Here is a 16,171-nt window from a genome sequence, read left to right on the forward strand (position 1 = left end):
TGTAACTTTAAGTTAAATTGTTACCAAATTTAGAAAGGGTTCATTCTTTTTGGAACGGACCAAAAAGGAAATATGTTCACATAAACTGAAACAGAGGGAGTATTTCGTAAAGTTGACAATTTTTCAATTCTATCAAATAAAAGTTAATAAAAAAAGTGAAAAGAGAAGGATAGAAACAATACAAGAATTTGAAGGGGAAAAAAGGATCAATTCAATGTATTTCTCTCTTATTTGAGTACTTATTCATCCAATCCTTCTTCCTTTTTAGAACTTTAAAATATGGAGTTTCTGTTCGTTTCTTTCTTCATTTTCTTCACCCTCAGTTTAACACAACCTACTGATCTAGACTCGAAATCAAATATTGCACAAAACATGCATGTAGTGAACTTCTTCAATAATAAATGAAGACTCTTCAAGTAGTATAAACCTCAGAAGAATAGGACCCTTTTTATGAAGACGCTTTATGGTCAATCTTCTACGATATTGGTGCCAAAATAATGGAAGACCGCAGGGAAAAGAACCCAGTTGCTAGTATAATTCTGTTGTCTGATGGTCAGGACACATATACAGTCAATAATCATGGTAGTAGTAACCAGCAGCAACCCAATTACAAGTTGCTTCTTCCCTTGTCTATTCACAGCGGAGACAGTTCAGGGTTTAAAATTCCAGTGCATGCTTTTGGGTTTGGTGTGGATCATGATGCTTCATCAATGCATTCAATATCAGAGATTTCAGGAGGGACCTTTTCTTTTATTGAGACAGAAGATATAATACAGGATGCATTTGCTCAATGCATTGGTGGGCTCCTCAGTGTCGTAGTCAAGGATCTGCAGGTAAGCATCGAGTGTCTTCAAACAGGAGTCCAGCTTGGCTCTTTGAAAGCTGGAAGCTATCCAAACTGTTTAATGTCTGATGGAAGGATGGGATCAATTGATGTTGGAGATCTATATGCCGATGAAGAAAGGGACTTTCTGGTTTCAATCAATATCCCCGCCGAATCATTGAGCCCAGAAACTTCACTTTTGAAGGTTAAGTGTGTCTATGTGGATCCTTTTACGAAACAAACGGTTACCCTCAGAAGTGAAGAACTTAAAATAAAGAGACCTGAAAAGGTTGTACAAGAGCGTGTTTCAATCGAAGTGGACAGGCAGCAGAACAGACTCCGAGCAGCTGAAGCAATGGCTCAGGCGCGAGCAGCTGCTGAGAAAGGAGACCTAGTTGGTGCAAGTTCCATCCTAGAAAACTGCCGAAAGTTGTTGGCGGAGTCAGTGTCGGCTAAATCTCAAGAGCGGCTCTGTATTGCACTTGATGCTGAGCTCAAGGAGATGCAGGAGAGAATGGCAAGCAGACATGTATATGAAGCATCAGGAAGGGCATATATATTGTCCGGACTAAGCTCACACTCATGGCAGAGAGCAACAGCACGAGGTGACTCTACAGATGGATCAAGTCTCGTCCAAACCTATCAAACCCCATCAATGGTAGAGATGGTAACTCGCTCTCAGGCTACACTACTTGGTAGCCCATCTGCTCAGAGATTTGTTCGACCAGTATGGTCATTAGCATCCCAGCCGAAACCTAGGTAACAGTACATAACCAGGGAGGGTTTCTAATCATAAGAGGTTACAAATGTACTTCATTTGTCTCTTAGTATAATTAGTTTTGGGATGGAACTAGAGAAGTTTTTTAATGTCAATATATTCCTGTCTAATCTTGTAAAGGACTAAACTTTGATCAAGGGGAAAATGGTAAGGGTAAAATATAAATTTTAGAAAAGTGGGGGGATGCACTAGTTAGGTTATTGCTTTTTTGTTGCTTTTCTTTAGAATTTTGTAGTTAGTGAGTGATGTACACAAGCAGAGGCGGATCTAGGATTTAGAGGTTGCGGGTGCCATACTATTTTACGAACATAGATATATTGCTATTTATATGATCAAAGTAAGGTTTTCATTTGATCGGTTTGATCCATGTTGAGTTTCGATTAGGACTATTCATCTTTTCTGAGTTATATAGACAAATCGAACACGCGAAAAGAATTGATATTAATAGTTATGACAATCTAGAGCAAAGTATAAACTTTCAAGATATTATTACATCACAAAAAATAGGAGAAAATAGTTTGAACCAAAATTAATAACTTTAACATTCTTGAGAAGATAAGAAAAGACTTACCAATTTAATGACCCTAGAAATTGAAACTATAGGAGAAAATAGTTTGAACCAAAATTAATAACTTTAACATTCTTGAGAAGATAAGAAAAGACTTACCAATTTAATGACCCTAGAAATTGAAACTAGTTTAATCCTGTATATTTAGCAAATTGTAAACAATGCCAATACATTAGGCACATTTACACCAATACATTTGACTGATTCTTTTCCTTTTCTTTTTCTTCAATTAACTGAGCAACCAAAAAATGTTAGGGAAAATTAAAATAGAAATAATTAACACAATGCAAATATGTACATAGTACATATAGAGGACTCGAAAAAGCAGATGTGGAGAAAACGTTTTTGTCTATGAGCTTTAATTTTGTTTTGGTTGTTATTTGATTAAAGGAGTTGCTTTCTTTAGTTTAAAAATGAAAAGGATATTGTTATATTTAAAAAGGTAAAGAAAAATAAGGAAATTCAGAAGATGAAAATATATGAGGCTGAAAGCCTAAAATTGAAGCTCAAAAAATTTAAGTATCTAAGGCTGCAAAGCCTAAAACTGAAGCGATATAACTTTTAAGAGTAAATGTTGAATTGGATTCGAACACGAGCATCTAGATACAAAATCAAGTACTTCACTAGTGGCACCAAACACATGTTCGCTAATCCGGGTGCCATCGATTGGTATATATCAGATTTCTTCTATATATACACAGAATTATATAAGTTTCGGTCGAAGGTTGCGGGTGGTGTGGCACCCCGTACTCCCTTAATAGATCCGCCCCTGTACACAAGGAAAGATTTGTCTCAAAGGAAAAATGGGTATGAGTAATTTTGCGGGATCTACCCTGTGAAATTTCATCTATATATAGGTGAAGGTGATCCTATACAAAAATTAGTCTTTTTTGCATGGCTTCTTGAATTGTTCCTTTTGCTTTTCTCTAACTGTATGTAAATCAGTTGCTTTCAGGTGTCTGGAAAGTTTCCTCTTTTATTCAAGATTCCAATTGGCTTAATTCTAATTGTATAACGACAAGCATTGACAATGCAAAAGCTAGTCAGCTTGTCCAAAGGCCTTTTCTTTTGTTTCTTTTTAAACACTTTCTCCCTTTTCCATTTGTATTTGATACTAACTTATTGCAGGTGTTCGGTTGGGGCTTCAAGAAAACTCTTCAACACGAAGATCTTAGGTTTTTTTTTGGCAATCCACTAGGCAAGCGCCTAGGGCTAGTTTTTTATTAATAAAAGAAAAGAAAAATACAACAATTAGGAAAATTACAAATAAGGGGGACAATATCACCGATATTGTTACCCATATGCCTTGGCTATATGATCACTCCTTTGCGCCTCACATTGCCTTATGATGGCAGCCTCATGTAGAAGATTCATGGTGTAGCTGCCGGCAAAGTCTCACGAGGACATATAATCTTATAGCCGTGTGGATATTTTCCAAAGGCATAGGACCAAGGCAACACAAACCGTGTTAAACCTTACCTTACTAATCCTATTGAGGTATAAAAAATAAGAACTGGAAAGTAAAAAATAAGATTATATTAGATTACTAAACCTTACCTACTAGCCTGCATGTAAAAAATAAGAACTGGAAAGTACCAAATATTCAATAATCGTCACAAAGTTTATAACATACTCTGTGATGATATTACAAACGAGTATACTAATAAAATGATACAATAGAATGTAGTAGGAATTAAATTCTTGTCTCTTCTTGTCCATGCTCAAGACTTCAAGTTGTACCTCTTTGTCGTCTTCATCAACCCGCTTCAAAATGTATTAAAAAAAAATCATTTCTATTTTGAACGGTTGGACCTCGTGGATGTAGTTGGGGCAGCCTGTTTTTGTTTGGCAACTCTCATTGGAAGTCGTCTAACATTTAAAAAATCACTAACCTTGTCGTCCCAACTATTTTTCCTTGTATGAGATTTCCTATTTTTTCCGCTATGCATAGGTGATAAATCACCTTTTCTTGCTGCCTCTGCCCTGCACTGTTGTAACATTGCATCTTCTTCTCCTTCTTCGAAAATTTCTCTCCCCAAGTTCACAGGATGTGGAGCATTTTGGACGACATCAAATGTCACCGAGGCATTTTCACCTTGTGTATTTGCAACAATTACCTTGTTTTTTTGTTGTTGTATGCCTTGATTCCTGTTTTTAACCCCGCAGCTAGTGCGAAGAGCATTACTATTAAGAGAGTTTACTGGTTTGGGACTTACCATGGCGTCGAGTAATTTTCTGTCCTCCACAGTAATCAATGACTTATTTAAATCATGTTGCTCCTTTCCAGCCATTGAAGGCATCATTAAATCAGTTGAACTGGTTGCATTTTGTTGTTGCTGACCATTTTGTTGTCCTGAGATTGAAGTCATCAGTGCTGCCCTTGATGTGCTCGCAATTTGCTGCTGAAGTCATCAGGGCTTGCAATCTGCATCTGCTGTCCAGCTTCAATGCTTGCAAAGTATTTCTGCTGATGCTGCCCAGATTTACTTGCTACTGCCACTACCATCGAGTTGGCTTCAGTTGTAGTTGCTTCACTACGCTGCTGCTGTCCAGTGGTTGACACTGCTGCTGGATAATTTTGGTTATTACGTGTTTCTGCATTTTGGACTACGTTTCCAGCTGCTGCATTTTGGCGAGCAACAACTGGAGAGTTCCTGGGAATGAAAGCTGGTGCATTGAGGTTTAATGTGCTTTTTTGGCTCGCTGTTGGTAAACCATCTGGTTTAGGCAGTGTTAGTGAATCGAATTCTTCACCTGCACTCTCCTGATCGACCTCATGATCTGTCTCTTCAGATGAGTACCCATAAAAACCATCACCCCGGTCCTCTTCATCGTCCTCCTCACGTTGGTCAAGCCAAAGCTTGGATTTGATAGCCATCTCCCTCACCTTTGCTTGTATGACATTGTTGTTATTCCCAGTTGACAGCATAAGCTGCCCAGATTCACCTTCAAATTCCCCAAAAGACTCCACTGATTGTGAAGGTATTTCAAAAACCGAAGTGTTCAAAGTGACAAAAGGTTGTTTAACCACAGAAGAATTCATCATCATTGCATTTTGTGTATCTTTGATGATTTGTTGGACATGAGGATTGGAAAAGTGAGGTTTATTGGAACTGTGTGCCTCAGTCTTTTGCGCATCAAAAGGAATAATGTCCTTCGAAACAAATTGTCGTACCTCTGTGTTCTTGGAATGTTGCTGTTGATTGCTACTGACTGGAGCCTGTGATTGCCATTTTTTTGGAGATGTATTCCTCATCATAGCTACAGGTGCATCGTTTACCATTTTAGCTAGATCCATGTTGGAAATAGTCTGTGTTGGTGTAGCTGCTACATGTATTTGACTTGGCTCAGCACTGTGATTATCAATACTTGCGACCCCAAGTGGAGCATCTATGTCCTCTGTATTTTGCTGCTGCTTTTCACCACCTGTAGAACTGATTTTTCCAGCTATTGAAAGTGTGTCATCATCCATATATTGCTCCTTATTTTCAGCGTCCTTTGTAGAAATCTCCCCCTCATTCACCAAAGCGTCAAAAGAGTTCGAGATCCCAATGACATTTGATGGTGCAATCTGATTTTGAGGACCTGAAGTTTGCTTCTTGCTAGGTGATTTATTCACCACTGAGACTGAGTTCAACTTTTGAATTTAAAAGGATGAGAGTGAAAAAAAAAACTATGTCAAAAAGCATGAAATTAGAAAGGATTAAAGAGGGGAAAAGCTAGGTTAAAAAGGGAAAAAAGAAGCAATCTTTATGACAGAGTGATGGTAAGAGGACTTTGTGCTGTAGTTGTGAGGCTGCATGGTTTAGTAGGGGAAAAGTTAAGAAGGATGAAAGGAAAAAAGAAGCAATCTTTATAATTCATGACAAAATATGATTCTGTGCTGCAATTTTTCTCTCATTAATCTGTGGCCCATTCATTATGATTTATACCCCAACTTTCTTTAATCTTTTATAACTCATGACAATGTATGTTAGCCATGTCATAAACTTTACCACTTCCAAGAGAACTCTGTCCACCTTTCTTCATTGTTACTGTTATAAAAAAGATATATTTTAAAATGTTAATTTTTGTTCACATAATTTGACTTTTGATAAACAAAACACGACAACTAATTTGTGACCCAAGGTGTAATTCTCTTTCGTATTTTGAACTTCAGAACTTTTCAGTACAGCGTTTGTTTGAGGGGAATCTGAGCCTTCCTACTTTATTTTTTTGATATGGTAACAAACACAACAATAAAACTCTATTGCTATAAACCCTAACATTTGGTTACAAATGGAAGGTCCTTCATTAAACTCTATTGATGAAAACAACAAAATGAGACCCCTATTGAACAAGAAAATGGATAAGACTAATATGCCCAATTTTGAAAACTGTACCATCCTGGACAGATTACCAATTTGAATAATTCAAAAAATAAGTATCTGAAATCCCTAACTTGTCAGGCTTCGCTGAAATTGGACACTGGGTTTCACAGAACACTTCCATAAATATTCACATTAATGCCACAGCTGACTTTCCTCTGGATAGGTTAGGTTGTTTCAGGAAATTTAAAATCCCAAAATTGGCTACGAGTCACTTATATTCAGCCTTCTTAGAGCTGCATATACAACTAAAAGCATACACAATGCAACAGCCGATCAAAAAAATTTCACCAGTTAACTCAAGGAAAGGAAGAGCTGCACTGCTGGTATATTATTGCTAAAGCGAATCCCTACGAGCTCCAAAATTATAGCACAAAAGAATCTAAGTAACCTTTTCGTTGTTTTATGAGCTTTCCTTTGGCTTAGGGATTTTTTTATATTCATAATCATTAATATCCACCTTCTCCTGCAAAGCCTGCAAAGGACAATAGGCATCAAGGTAAGCTTAAGAAAGGAATTCAACACAAGCACACATGCACACTTGAGGAGAATATTTGTACCTTTAGTTCTTCCTCCAAGTTAATTTTTTTGGGGTTATATGCATTGACAGGTCCAGCCCTGGAAAGAGCTTTTCTTGTTTCGATGATTTCCCACTCTTGATCGTCCTTTACTTTAGCAATATCCTTGCTGAACTACAAAAGTTTGCACCACTTAGTCTCGAACCAGGGCAGAAAGAAGGGGACAACATCTTAAAAGACATTCATGAGGCCCGCATATGGCATGAGAATAGGGAGAACACCAAAAGCTGAGAATTTTGCTTATCTATGAACTGAAGGGTGGGCATGAACCACAGAATTACATCCAGTGAGGGGTAAGAGATGGCTTATTTACCGTCTGGCCCTCATATTGCCCCGTAGATTTGGGCGGACTGAAATAGCCCATTAAAATTAAGGGCTGCGCTTGAGCTAGAGAAATTTAATCTAGCATGATGTTATTAGTTAGTAGCACTAATGAACTATAGACTATAGTAAGTTATTATTGCATTAGCAATACACATACATACCATCATCACCATAATGATCCAGAAGACAAAAGCACTATAACATCAGTGTATGAAAAGATAAAAGTACAATGATCCAAAACAAGAAGATATACATGGAATTTAGGTCAAAAAAGTAAGTGAATTTTTCAACTTGAATTATTGTCAAACTTTTTCTGCACCATCAATATACTTTCACCTTTTGACTTATTACATTTGCTTTGGCATTTGTCATACTTCAATGATGATTCTCCTCCAAATATTAGTTTTTTAAATAAGTTAATTAATTTCATAGAAGACATCAAGAAGACGCAAAAACTACAATGCAAGATAAGGAACTAACAAAGTCCAAAAAAAGTTTCCGGGGAACTAACAGGGTAAAAGCTAACTTCAACCATATAGTTACCTTTTACAGTGTTAACTATGCAGGGTAAATGTATGTTAGTTAGTTTTGTTCTCTGTTGATGGCAATATTAATTATAAATCTAATGGACTATAAATAATTCATATTCCAGCGCTATTACGAAATATAAGGGTCTGGGATACTTGAAGTTATTTGGACAAGCTATGTTTATATTCCTGCAAATTTAACCGTCTGTTTGCATGTTTGATTGTCTAGAATGGCCAGTTTAATCCTTTGAATATTGGAGTCACAAAATTGAGGAAAGATTCAGTAGTCCCTCCAAAGGGTGCTACCATTAGCCCCATTATACATGGCTCCGTCCTCTGAATTTGTATTATTGACGAAATAACAGTCAGAATGGCTGGAAGAGTGAAAACTTATTACCATTACATGAGATGATAATGAAAAGAGTTCTCCATGCCTTTTAATTCTCTTTATTTCTTGATATTTTTTCTCTTTCCCGCAAAGATCATGCCATTATATGAGATAAAGTCAAAATGAACCATAGAGAAAATAAAAGAGAGAAAAAGTTATAGTAATAGGTAGGTCATTGTTGTGCTTATCATCAGCTGCAATAGCTTCTTTCTTCCACTCATTGACTCTTAATGCTTTGATATATGTAAAATCCTACCAAGCACAATAAGATCTACCCATGAACCACTACGAATCATCAATACACAGCCCTTAATTATTTCACGAATAGGCAGCACCGATCCAAAGGCTAAGCAAGCACAACTTGCAAGTTGTCCAGGTGGAAGGTGATTTGAATAGGCGAGATATCATAAGCTAGTAGCTACACACGATATAGTGTAACCGCTTAACTCTGTTAGCAATACTAAGATAAGTCATCTTACACATTTTGAAGGTTAGTACTTCTCATAATAATATGCAACTAATTTTTTTGTTTATTTTTATAACCGTAGTATCCTGCCAACTCGCGTGTACCTCGATTAAGTCCACGGGATACCTGTTAACTGCCACCAGCACAGGTACATGGTAACTCTGTCCACCACGGCTTGGATAGATGGAAGAGTGGTTTTGCCTCTACTTGGATTTGAACCTGAGACCACATGGTTCTCAACCCACTTCATTGACCACTAGGCCGCTCACATGGGTGCAACAACTAAATCTTATCTATAAAAATCCACAGCGCAAGAACACAAAAAGACCAAAACAAAAAATCACCATGGATGCCATTCCACTCATCAATCATTCAGGATGAACCTTCTTTTTTCGGGGAAAAATCTCATTACACATGCTAGAGTATCATTGACCCTAAACCTTTAGGGGTCGTTTGTTATGATGTATAAGAATAATGTTGAATAGAGTGTATTAGTAATGCAAGCATTAGTTATGCAGAAATTATTTCTTATCAACTGTTTGGTGTGGTATTAAAAATTAAAATGCGTTGAATAATTTTAAAAAAAATTAGTTGTTTACAAAAATGCTCTCCATATTCTTTAGCTTTAAAGGACATCAAGGACAATTTTGTCTTTAACCATACTAATGCATGCATTAATAGCCTTGGTATTGCTAATACCATGGTTTGCTATGTATTAGTTATACATAGAATAATGCCAAATATGTTGTATAACTAATACTTGTATTAGTAATACATAGATTGAAAAAGTGTACCAAACAATAAATTAGTAATACCAAAAGCTAATGCATGCATTATTTTATCTAATACATCCTACCAAACGACACCTTAGAGGTTTCACAATCCCATGCCCCCTACGGAGTTGAAGCTACATATGAGTCTGCAATATCTAAGACCCATATCGATTAACATGTAAAGGTCCTCTCCATCTGACTTCCTCAACCTATGGACTCAGATGTCTAAGAATTACCCAAAAATTAAATAAAAATTACTACATTTTAGCTACTGCCAAGGAAGCAGCAACTAGGAAAGCTTTGAGAACCCAGAGAAAAAAAGGCATCAAAAGGAAAGCAAAGAACTGCGACCTAGATATACAATACAAGTAAATCAAAACAAAGCAAAGAAAATAGAATCCAAGTCCAAACTTGCAAATGCAGGTAGTCATAAAAGGACTAGTTGGAATACTTTTAAAACATGAAAATATGACCCTACAAAGAGCCTCCACTGTAGCAGAAAGGTAGACAAGGTAAACAAGGACAAATTACATAAAACAGGCAAACCCCCTTAACCAACATGTTTTCTGAGCTAGGCTCAAACACTTGTCAGGATTGTTGGTAACGACTCTTACATAACCTATGGGAAGGCAAACTATTTTTAGTTGTATCATTTCATAAATGTGCCAACAGAAAGGCAGGACATGCAAAAACTTAGAATAGGTTATGTCAGTTTGTAAGAGTTACATGAACATCAATTGAGTAGTTTGACATTAAGTATAACTAACCTGCCTTGCAGAAGTTGGCTAAGACCAATAGATCCAAGCACCGTTAGTGAGATCATAGGAAGTCCATATCTCATAAATGGCGATTTCCTTCCCAATCTTTTGTATGATGAAGTTGGGTTCTGAACCTTGGAAGCAGAGGAGGCTGCACGCTCATTTACTTTATTAAGCTGACTCGTCATGGTCTGAGCAGTTGTCATTGGTATACGTCAGGAGGTCCCCTCCTTCACAATCTCCAACTAGGCAAGAAGTTTATAATAATCAATCAAATATTTCCGGGATTTCCTAATCAAAACATGAACTTTCTCTGTTCACAAATTAAAGGTTTTTTTTCTCCTCACAATTGAGAATTAACAAACACAAAATTTAGCACAGCTCAGCCATCAAACTCCATAGGAAGTTATTTGCAAAAGAATGCAATGCCACCCCACTATACATTTTTGACATCATCTTCCACAGTAACCATTGAAGAACCAACACTATATCCAATTCAGAATTTGTCCATCAGCTTCTATACTACTTTGGTCCCACTTATTTAATGGGTTCAAGGCGCACTTCGAAGAAAATAGTTACAGGGCACACAAATTCGGCACTTTCTAAGACCAGAATGCAAAACTTGCATATATTTCAAACGAAGGAAACCTATTGAATTCAATTTCAGAAATAGAAGTCCTTCATTGACAACAGGCACCAGCAAATAATTCAATTTAACACTACTCAATTGAGATGATCAACACCGAAAAGCCGTAAGAGAAACTAAAGCATATGGAGAAGGCAGAAACAAACAAATCAAAGAACAGAAACTAAAGCAGAAAAACAAGTAAATATAAACAGTGAGATACCTTACCAAATAAAAGGGTCAGAGGGTATAATCGAGAATCCGAGATCGAAGACAACCAAACAAGGTAGGGCAGGCAGGCGGCGCACGGCCGAAAGGCAGGTTGATTTGCCAATGGCGGTGAAGGATTATTTTTGACAGATTCTGGGAAAGAAAAGCAGGATCTTTCGTCAGAAATGAAATACCTCTCAAAACTTAAATTCCTATTTTCTTTCTCAATTTTTTTTTTTGGGTTGGAAAATAGCTAAATGAGTGAGTCAAGATATATCAGGCCTTTTTAATATTTTAAAATTAGTGTATTTGTTTGCGTTTTATGCGGTTATTAAAAAAATAGTAATGTTATAACTTCTATGAACAAAAGATGCTTACTAATCGTCCATGTTTATATGATTTTACCATATTTTTTCTCTTTTTATGATTATCTTAAAACAGTATTCGAAATTTTTTTATAAAAAAATCTTTTTATGATTTTTTTAGATCTTATATATATATATATATATATATATATATATATATATAATTAACGGGACAAATTGTTGGTATCCCCGGTTTGAAACAATTCGTTCAAAATCATTTAGATCAATATATGTTACTTGAACGCAATTTTTTTTTAAAAAAAGAACTAATGAAAAAAGAGAAAAAATGATAAAGTAAAAAACTGGGAATATAAATCTAAGATCGATTGCTTTCTTTTCTTTCACTAAGGACTTTTTTCTTAATATTTTATTTTTTACTATTACTTGCTTATACATATACTCCCTCCGTTCTAATTTATGTGAACCTGTTTGACTGAACACGGAGTTTAAGAAAAAAATGAAGACTTTTAGAATTTGTGGTCCTAAACAAGTCCAAATGGGGCCCAGAGTATTTGTGTGGTTATAAAAGCTTCTCATTAAGGGTAGAGTTGTAACTTTAAGTTAAATTGTTACCAAATTTAGAAAGGGTTCATTCTTTTTGGAACGGACCAAAAAGGAAATATGTTCACATAAACTGAAACAGAGGGAGTATTTCGTAAAGTTGACAATTTTTCAATTCTATCAAATAAAAGTTAATAAAAAAAGTGAAAAGAGAAGGATAGAAACAATACAAGAATTTGAAGGGGAAAAAAGGATCAATTCAATGTATTTCTCTCTTATTTGAGTACTTATTCATCCAATCCTTCTTCCTTTTTAGAACTTTAAAATATGGAGTTTCTGTTCGTTTCTTTCTTCATTTTCTTCACCCTCAGTTTAACACAACCTACTGATCTAGACTCGAAATCAAATATTGCACAAAACATGCATGTAGTGAACTTCTTCAATAATAAATGAAGACTCTTCAAGTAGTATAAACCTCAGAAGAATAGGACCCTTTTTATGAAGACGCTTTATGGTCAATCTTCTACGATATTTGGTGTCATAATAGGCATCAGAAGAGGGGGGGGGAGAGTTAGTTGTTGAACGAATGCTTTGCTAGGTAGCAATACATATTTAAATCGAAAAGTAACTATGTGAAAAATAATCGAAAGAGAGGAATAAAATTAGGGGGGAAACAGAAGATTAACTAGAAAATGACACAAATTTTTAACTCAATAAATAAAGAATATAAATAATTTCTAACCGGAAAGCCTGAACATTAAATTATTTATCTTTCTTCATCTAAAAAATAATGCAACAAAAGAATATAATTTTAACAATATATACCTTAGTGTAGTTATTCTTTCAACTCCATATATAGCCCTTGACATAAAGTTGTTGCAAGAGTAAGTCACCTATAGGCTTGGTAAAATTCCTTTCTACTCTGCCTCTCACGATATCATATTTATTAATTATCGAGTTTGCGTCGTCTATAGATGTTTGATGATAATGTCGGCATATTTTCAATATTTCCTATAGAATTGGATATTAAAAAAATTAAGTAACCAAAAATTATCAAATTAAAGACATATTCATTTGTCAACAAAATATGAAATCAATAAAATAATACAATTTATCGATGTATTATTACCTCTGGCACTATTGTAGTACCATAAATTACTCATTGGTGAAGTACCGATGAGAATGGGGAAGGAAAACATGTGAACTATAGAATGACTCATTCTATTTTTCCGCCAATTTCTCTCTTATCTCTACTTTTTCTTCTCTCTCACTCAACCCCTCGACCACAATGGTTTCCGGCGGGAAGGACAAAATCAAGCTTCGATTTTGGGTGGAATCATCTCTATAGACCCAACGAGCATAGTTGCTCAGAACGTGTCAATTTTGGTAAATCCTATTCTTTTTTTCTGTTTCTTACATTTGTGATTTTGAGGTTTGTAGAATGATTCGTTCATGTGCATGTTCAAGATCTATTGGGTTGTGTATAACCATATCTTATGTGTGTGTGTGTGGTTATATTTGCTTATTGGACTATCTTTGTGCAATGTATTTAGAATGTCGTCATAATTGCTGACCTAATATTTATTGATAAACCTGTGGTCGATTGTTTTCTGGTCATAGATGTTTGCTGGAATTGGGGCTTATTTTTCTTGTTCTGATCATAAGTTTCAAATTATTAAATGTGACATTACATATTTGCATGTAGGTAACATCAAGAAGAAATCAATTGCTAAGAATCATATTCCTTCGACAAAGAAGGCAATTGCACAACCTTCAAACATGAAAGGAAATGCAGAAACACAAGAAGCATCGCCAAGTAAAGAAAATGCCGAGCCTTCAAAAACTGCTACTAAGAAACGAAATGTAGATATTGTAGACATGTAATTTTTTATCCTCCCGAGTTTTTACACATTTTAGCTTCTAGATATTTAGTTTAGGTCTAATATCGTTGTTTTAACTAGTTTTGACTCTTTTACTTTATTTTAAGAACAAAAATTGAAAATTACAAAAATAGTTCCATATTTCCCTATTTAATTCACATATTAGATATATTACTCCGAACCTATTTTATTTTAATATAATCTTTGAAAATATCAAAAATAGTTTCAACTTTAATTTTTAATTTAATTTTAAATATAACAGTATATTAAAATCAATTAAGAGTTATTTTATATCTTCTTATAAGTATTTTTAGAAGTAAATTAAATTTTTAACATTTTCTTAGTCCAATTTTATAGATTTAGAGCCCAATTCAAACTTTGGCCCATATTTTTATCTTACCCTAATACATAAAACCTAGACACATTAGACCTAAAACCTTAGAGAGACCAAGACCTCACAACCGTCCACCCTCCCCCGCCCCACAAAAATCCTAAGCAGCGTGACCCTGAACAACCAATGACCCCGATCTCCATCTCCGACACACCCTAAGCCACGACCCATCATCTCTCACACAAAGAGAACCAGTCGTCGTCGCAACTCCACCCCCCACTACAAAGCAGCGACGCTCTTCTCCTTGACCTCATACCAAATGACCTTCATCTCCTAACTCACTCTCAACCAGATCAAACACCGACTAGCAGAAATCTGGGCAGAAAATAATTAAAGAAATCTGGGCAGAAAATAATTAAAGAAAAAAAACGGGAGTTTAGGCTTTTGATTCTGACTTTTATTTTGATTTTCGTTTCATTTTTGATTTCGAACTCAAAATATATAATGAAAATTTAGGTTGTTCTTTTGGTCTTGGCTTCCGAAATGAAGCGGAGTTGAAACAAGTGTTTGATTGTTGGAGTTGTCGTCCGGGGTGCGGTCCATTGGTTTCGTTCGAGTTGGATTTGCTATTTTGAATTCAATTCATAGCTACGTATTCTGTCCATGGACTGCCAAAATTATATTAATTGCAAGATCATTTTTCAGGTTCATCTCTTTGCACCCCGTTTATTAATCCGTGAGTTTGAACCTGCTATGACTTTAATCTTGGTTAGCTTTACTTTGTTTGATTTGTTCTTCGAACGGTTGAATTAATGTGTTACGATTTTGATCTTGGTTAGCTTCACTGAATTATGTTTTATAAGATATGTTCTATACATTTAAGAATGAAGATATGAAAGAATTTTGCTTGAAATGGGACGTGGGGTTGGATTAAATAGAATCAATTGAATTTGAGCATGAGTTGAATTTTTCTCTTAGTTAGTTCTCTTTTTTTTTTATTTATTATCTATTACTTTTATTATTATGTCACCCGCTAGTAGCATGCTTAGGCCGCCATCACTTGGGTAGGCAAGCCTTATGATTCTTGTTAGTTTTGAGGTAAGAGGTCGTTCCCTTAGATAAATTTATCCGGGGAATGCCCCGTAGACTTTGTATATATTTATCCGGGGTATGCCCCGTAGTATTTGTATTTGGAGGCCGAAAATAGAACTTGTAGTATTTTTATTTTATTTTTTCTTTTATTTAGGTGGGGACGACCTCGAGCCTCTTTTGTGTTTTTTTTTTTTTGTGATTTTACCTCAATTTAAATGGTTTAAAAGCCAACTAGATCGAGTATGCAACCGTGACTTTCACGAGACTTGGGGAGTAACTAACACCTTCTTCCCGAGTCAAATGAACCCCCTTACCCGAATCTCTGGTGCAAACTTAGTTTTAGAGTTCAAAGTGTTTTAAAAGGAAAAATCATTTCTAAAAAATGATGACCTGGCACACCGAAATCAAATATCAGGTGGCGACTCTGAAAAGTCTTTTTGAACACAATTTTTGTCACGTTCTAATTGGAAAAAACTTTTCAAGCTTAACAAATCTTTTTATTTTTAAGAGGGTTAATGAGTGGTTTTAAAAGGGGGTGTGACAGATATTTCTAAAGCTTCCCCTAATAAAAGAAATGCTTAGTTTTCTAAGCGTGATAGGAGGAAAAAGAACAAAGAGCCATCAAAGTCTATCAGTAAAAAAAAAACAAGATCGAAGTCTAGATTAGTTGACGAGGATATACCTGTTAGTAATGTTTCAAGGAGGTCAACATTAAAGGGTGTTGATGGGGAGGAGGAAGAAGTCTTGGACATAAATTCAGCACAAACTCAAATAGAAGAGCAGGTTTCCGAAAAACAATTGTCAAAGAAGAAAAGGA

General features: G+C 35.5%; 2 protein-coding genes across 4 annotated transcripts; one reads left to right on the forward strand and one right to left on the reverse strand.

Annotated features, from left to right (window-relative positions):
* The first annotated feature begins 470 nt into the window (after nt 1-470).
* On the forward strand, nt 471-1,952 carry LOC142166303 (E3 ubiquitin-protein ligase WAV3-like). The gene has a single exon (XM_075225186.1). The coding sequence runs from the start codon at nt 498-500 to the stop codon at nt 1,584-1,586; it is 1,089 nt and encodes a 362-aa protein (XP_075081287.1). The 5' UTR covers nt 471-497; the 3' UTR covers nt 1,587-1,952.
* A 3,720-nt stretch (nt 1,953-5,672) lies between these two features.
* Nucleotides 5,673-11,430, reverse strand: LOC107773354 (uncharacterized). 3 transcript variants are annotated; one of them, XM_075225188.1, is made up of 5 exons: nt 11,204-11,430; nt 10,360-10,595; nt 7,097-7,223; nt 6,928-7,011; nt 5,673-5,806 (listed from the first exon to the last, which is right to left on the reverse strand). In XM_075225188.1, the coding sequence occupies exons 2-4, from the start codon at nt 10,554-10,556 to the stop codon at nt 6,940-6,942; spliced, it is 396 nt and encodes a 131-aa protein (XP_075081289.1). In that variant the 5' UTR covers nt 10,557-10,595; nt 11,204-11,430; the 3' UTR covers nt 5,673-5,806; nt 6,928-6,939. The 3 variants fall into 3 exon arrangements, with proteins under 3 accessions (XP_075081289.1, XP_075081290.1, XP_075081288.1); XM_075225189.1 differs by lacking the exon at nt 5,673-5,806 and having other exon boundaries at nt 6,397-7,011; nt 11,199-11,430; XM_075225187.1 differs by lacking the exon at nt 5,673-5,806 and having other exon boundaries at nt 6,397-7,011; nt 11,204-11,429.
* Between the last annotated feature and the right edge of the window lie 4,741 nt (nt 11,431-16,171).

The sequence above is a fragment of the Nicotiana tabacum genome, chromosome 11 (genome assembly GCF_000715075.1).
Source record: "Nicotiana tabacum cultivar K326 chromosome 11, ASM71507v2, whole genome shotgun sequence".
Taxonomy (NCBI): Eukaryota; Viridiplantae; Streptophyta; class Magnoliopsida; order Solanales; family Solanaceae; genus Nicotiana; species Nicotiana tabacum.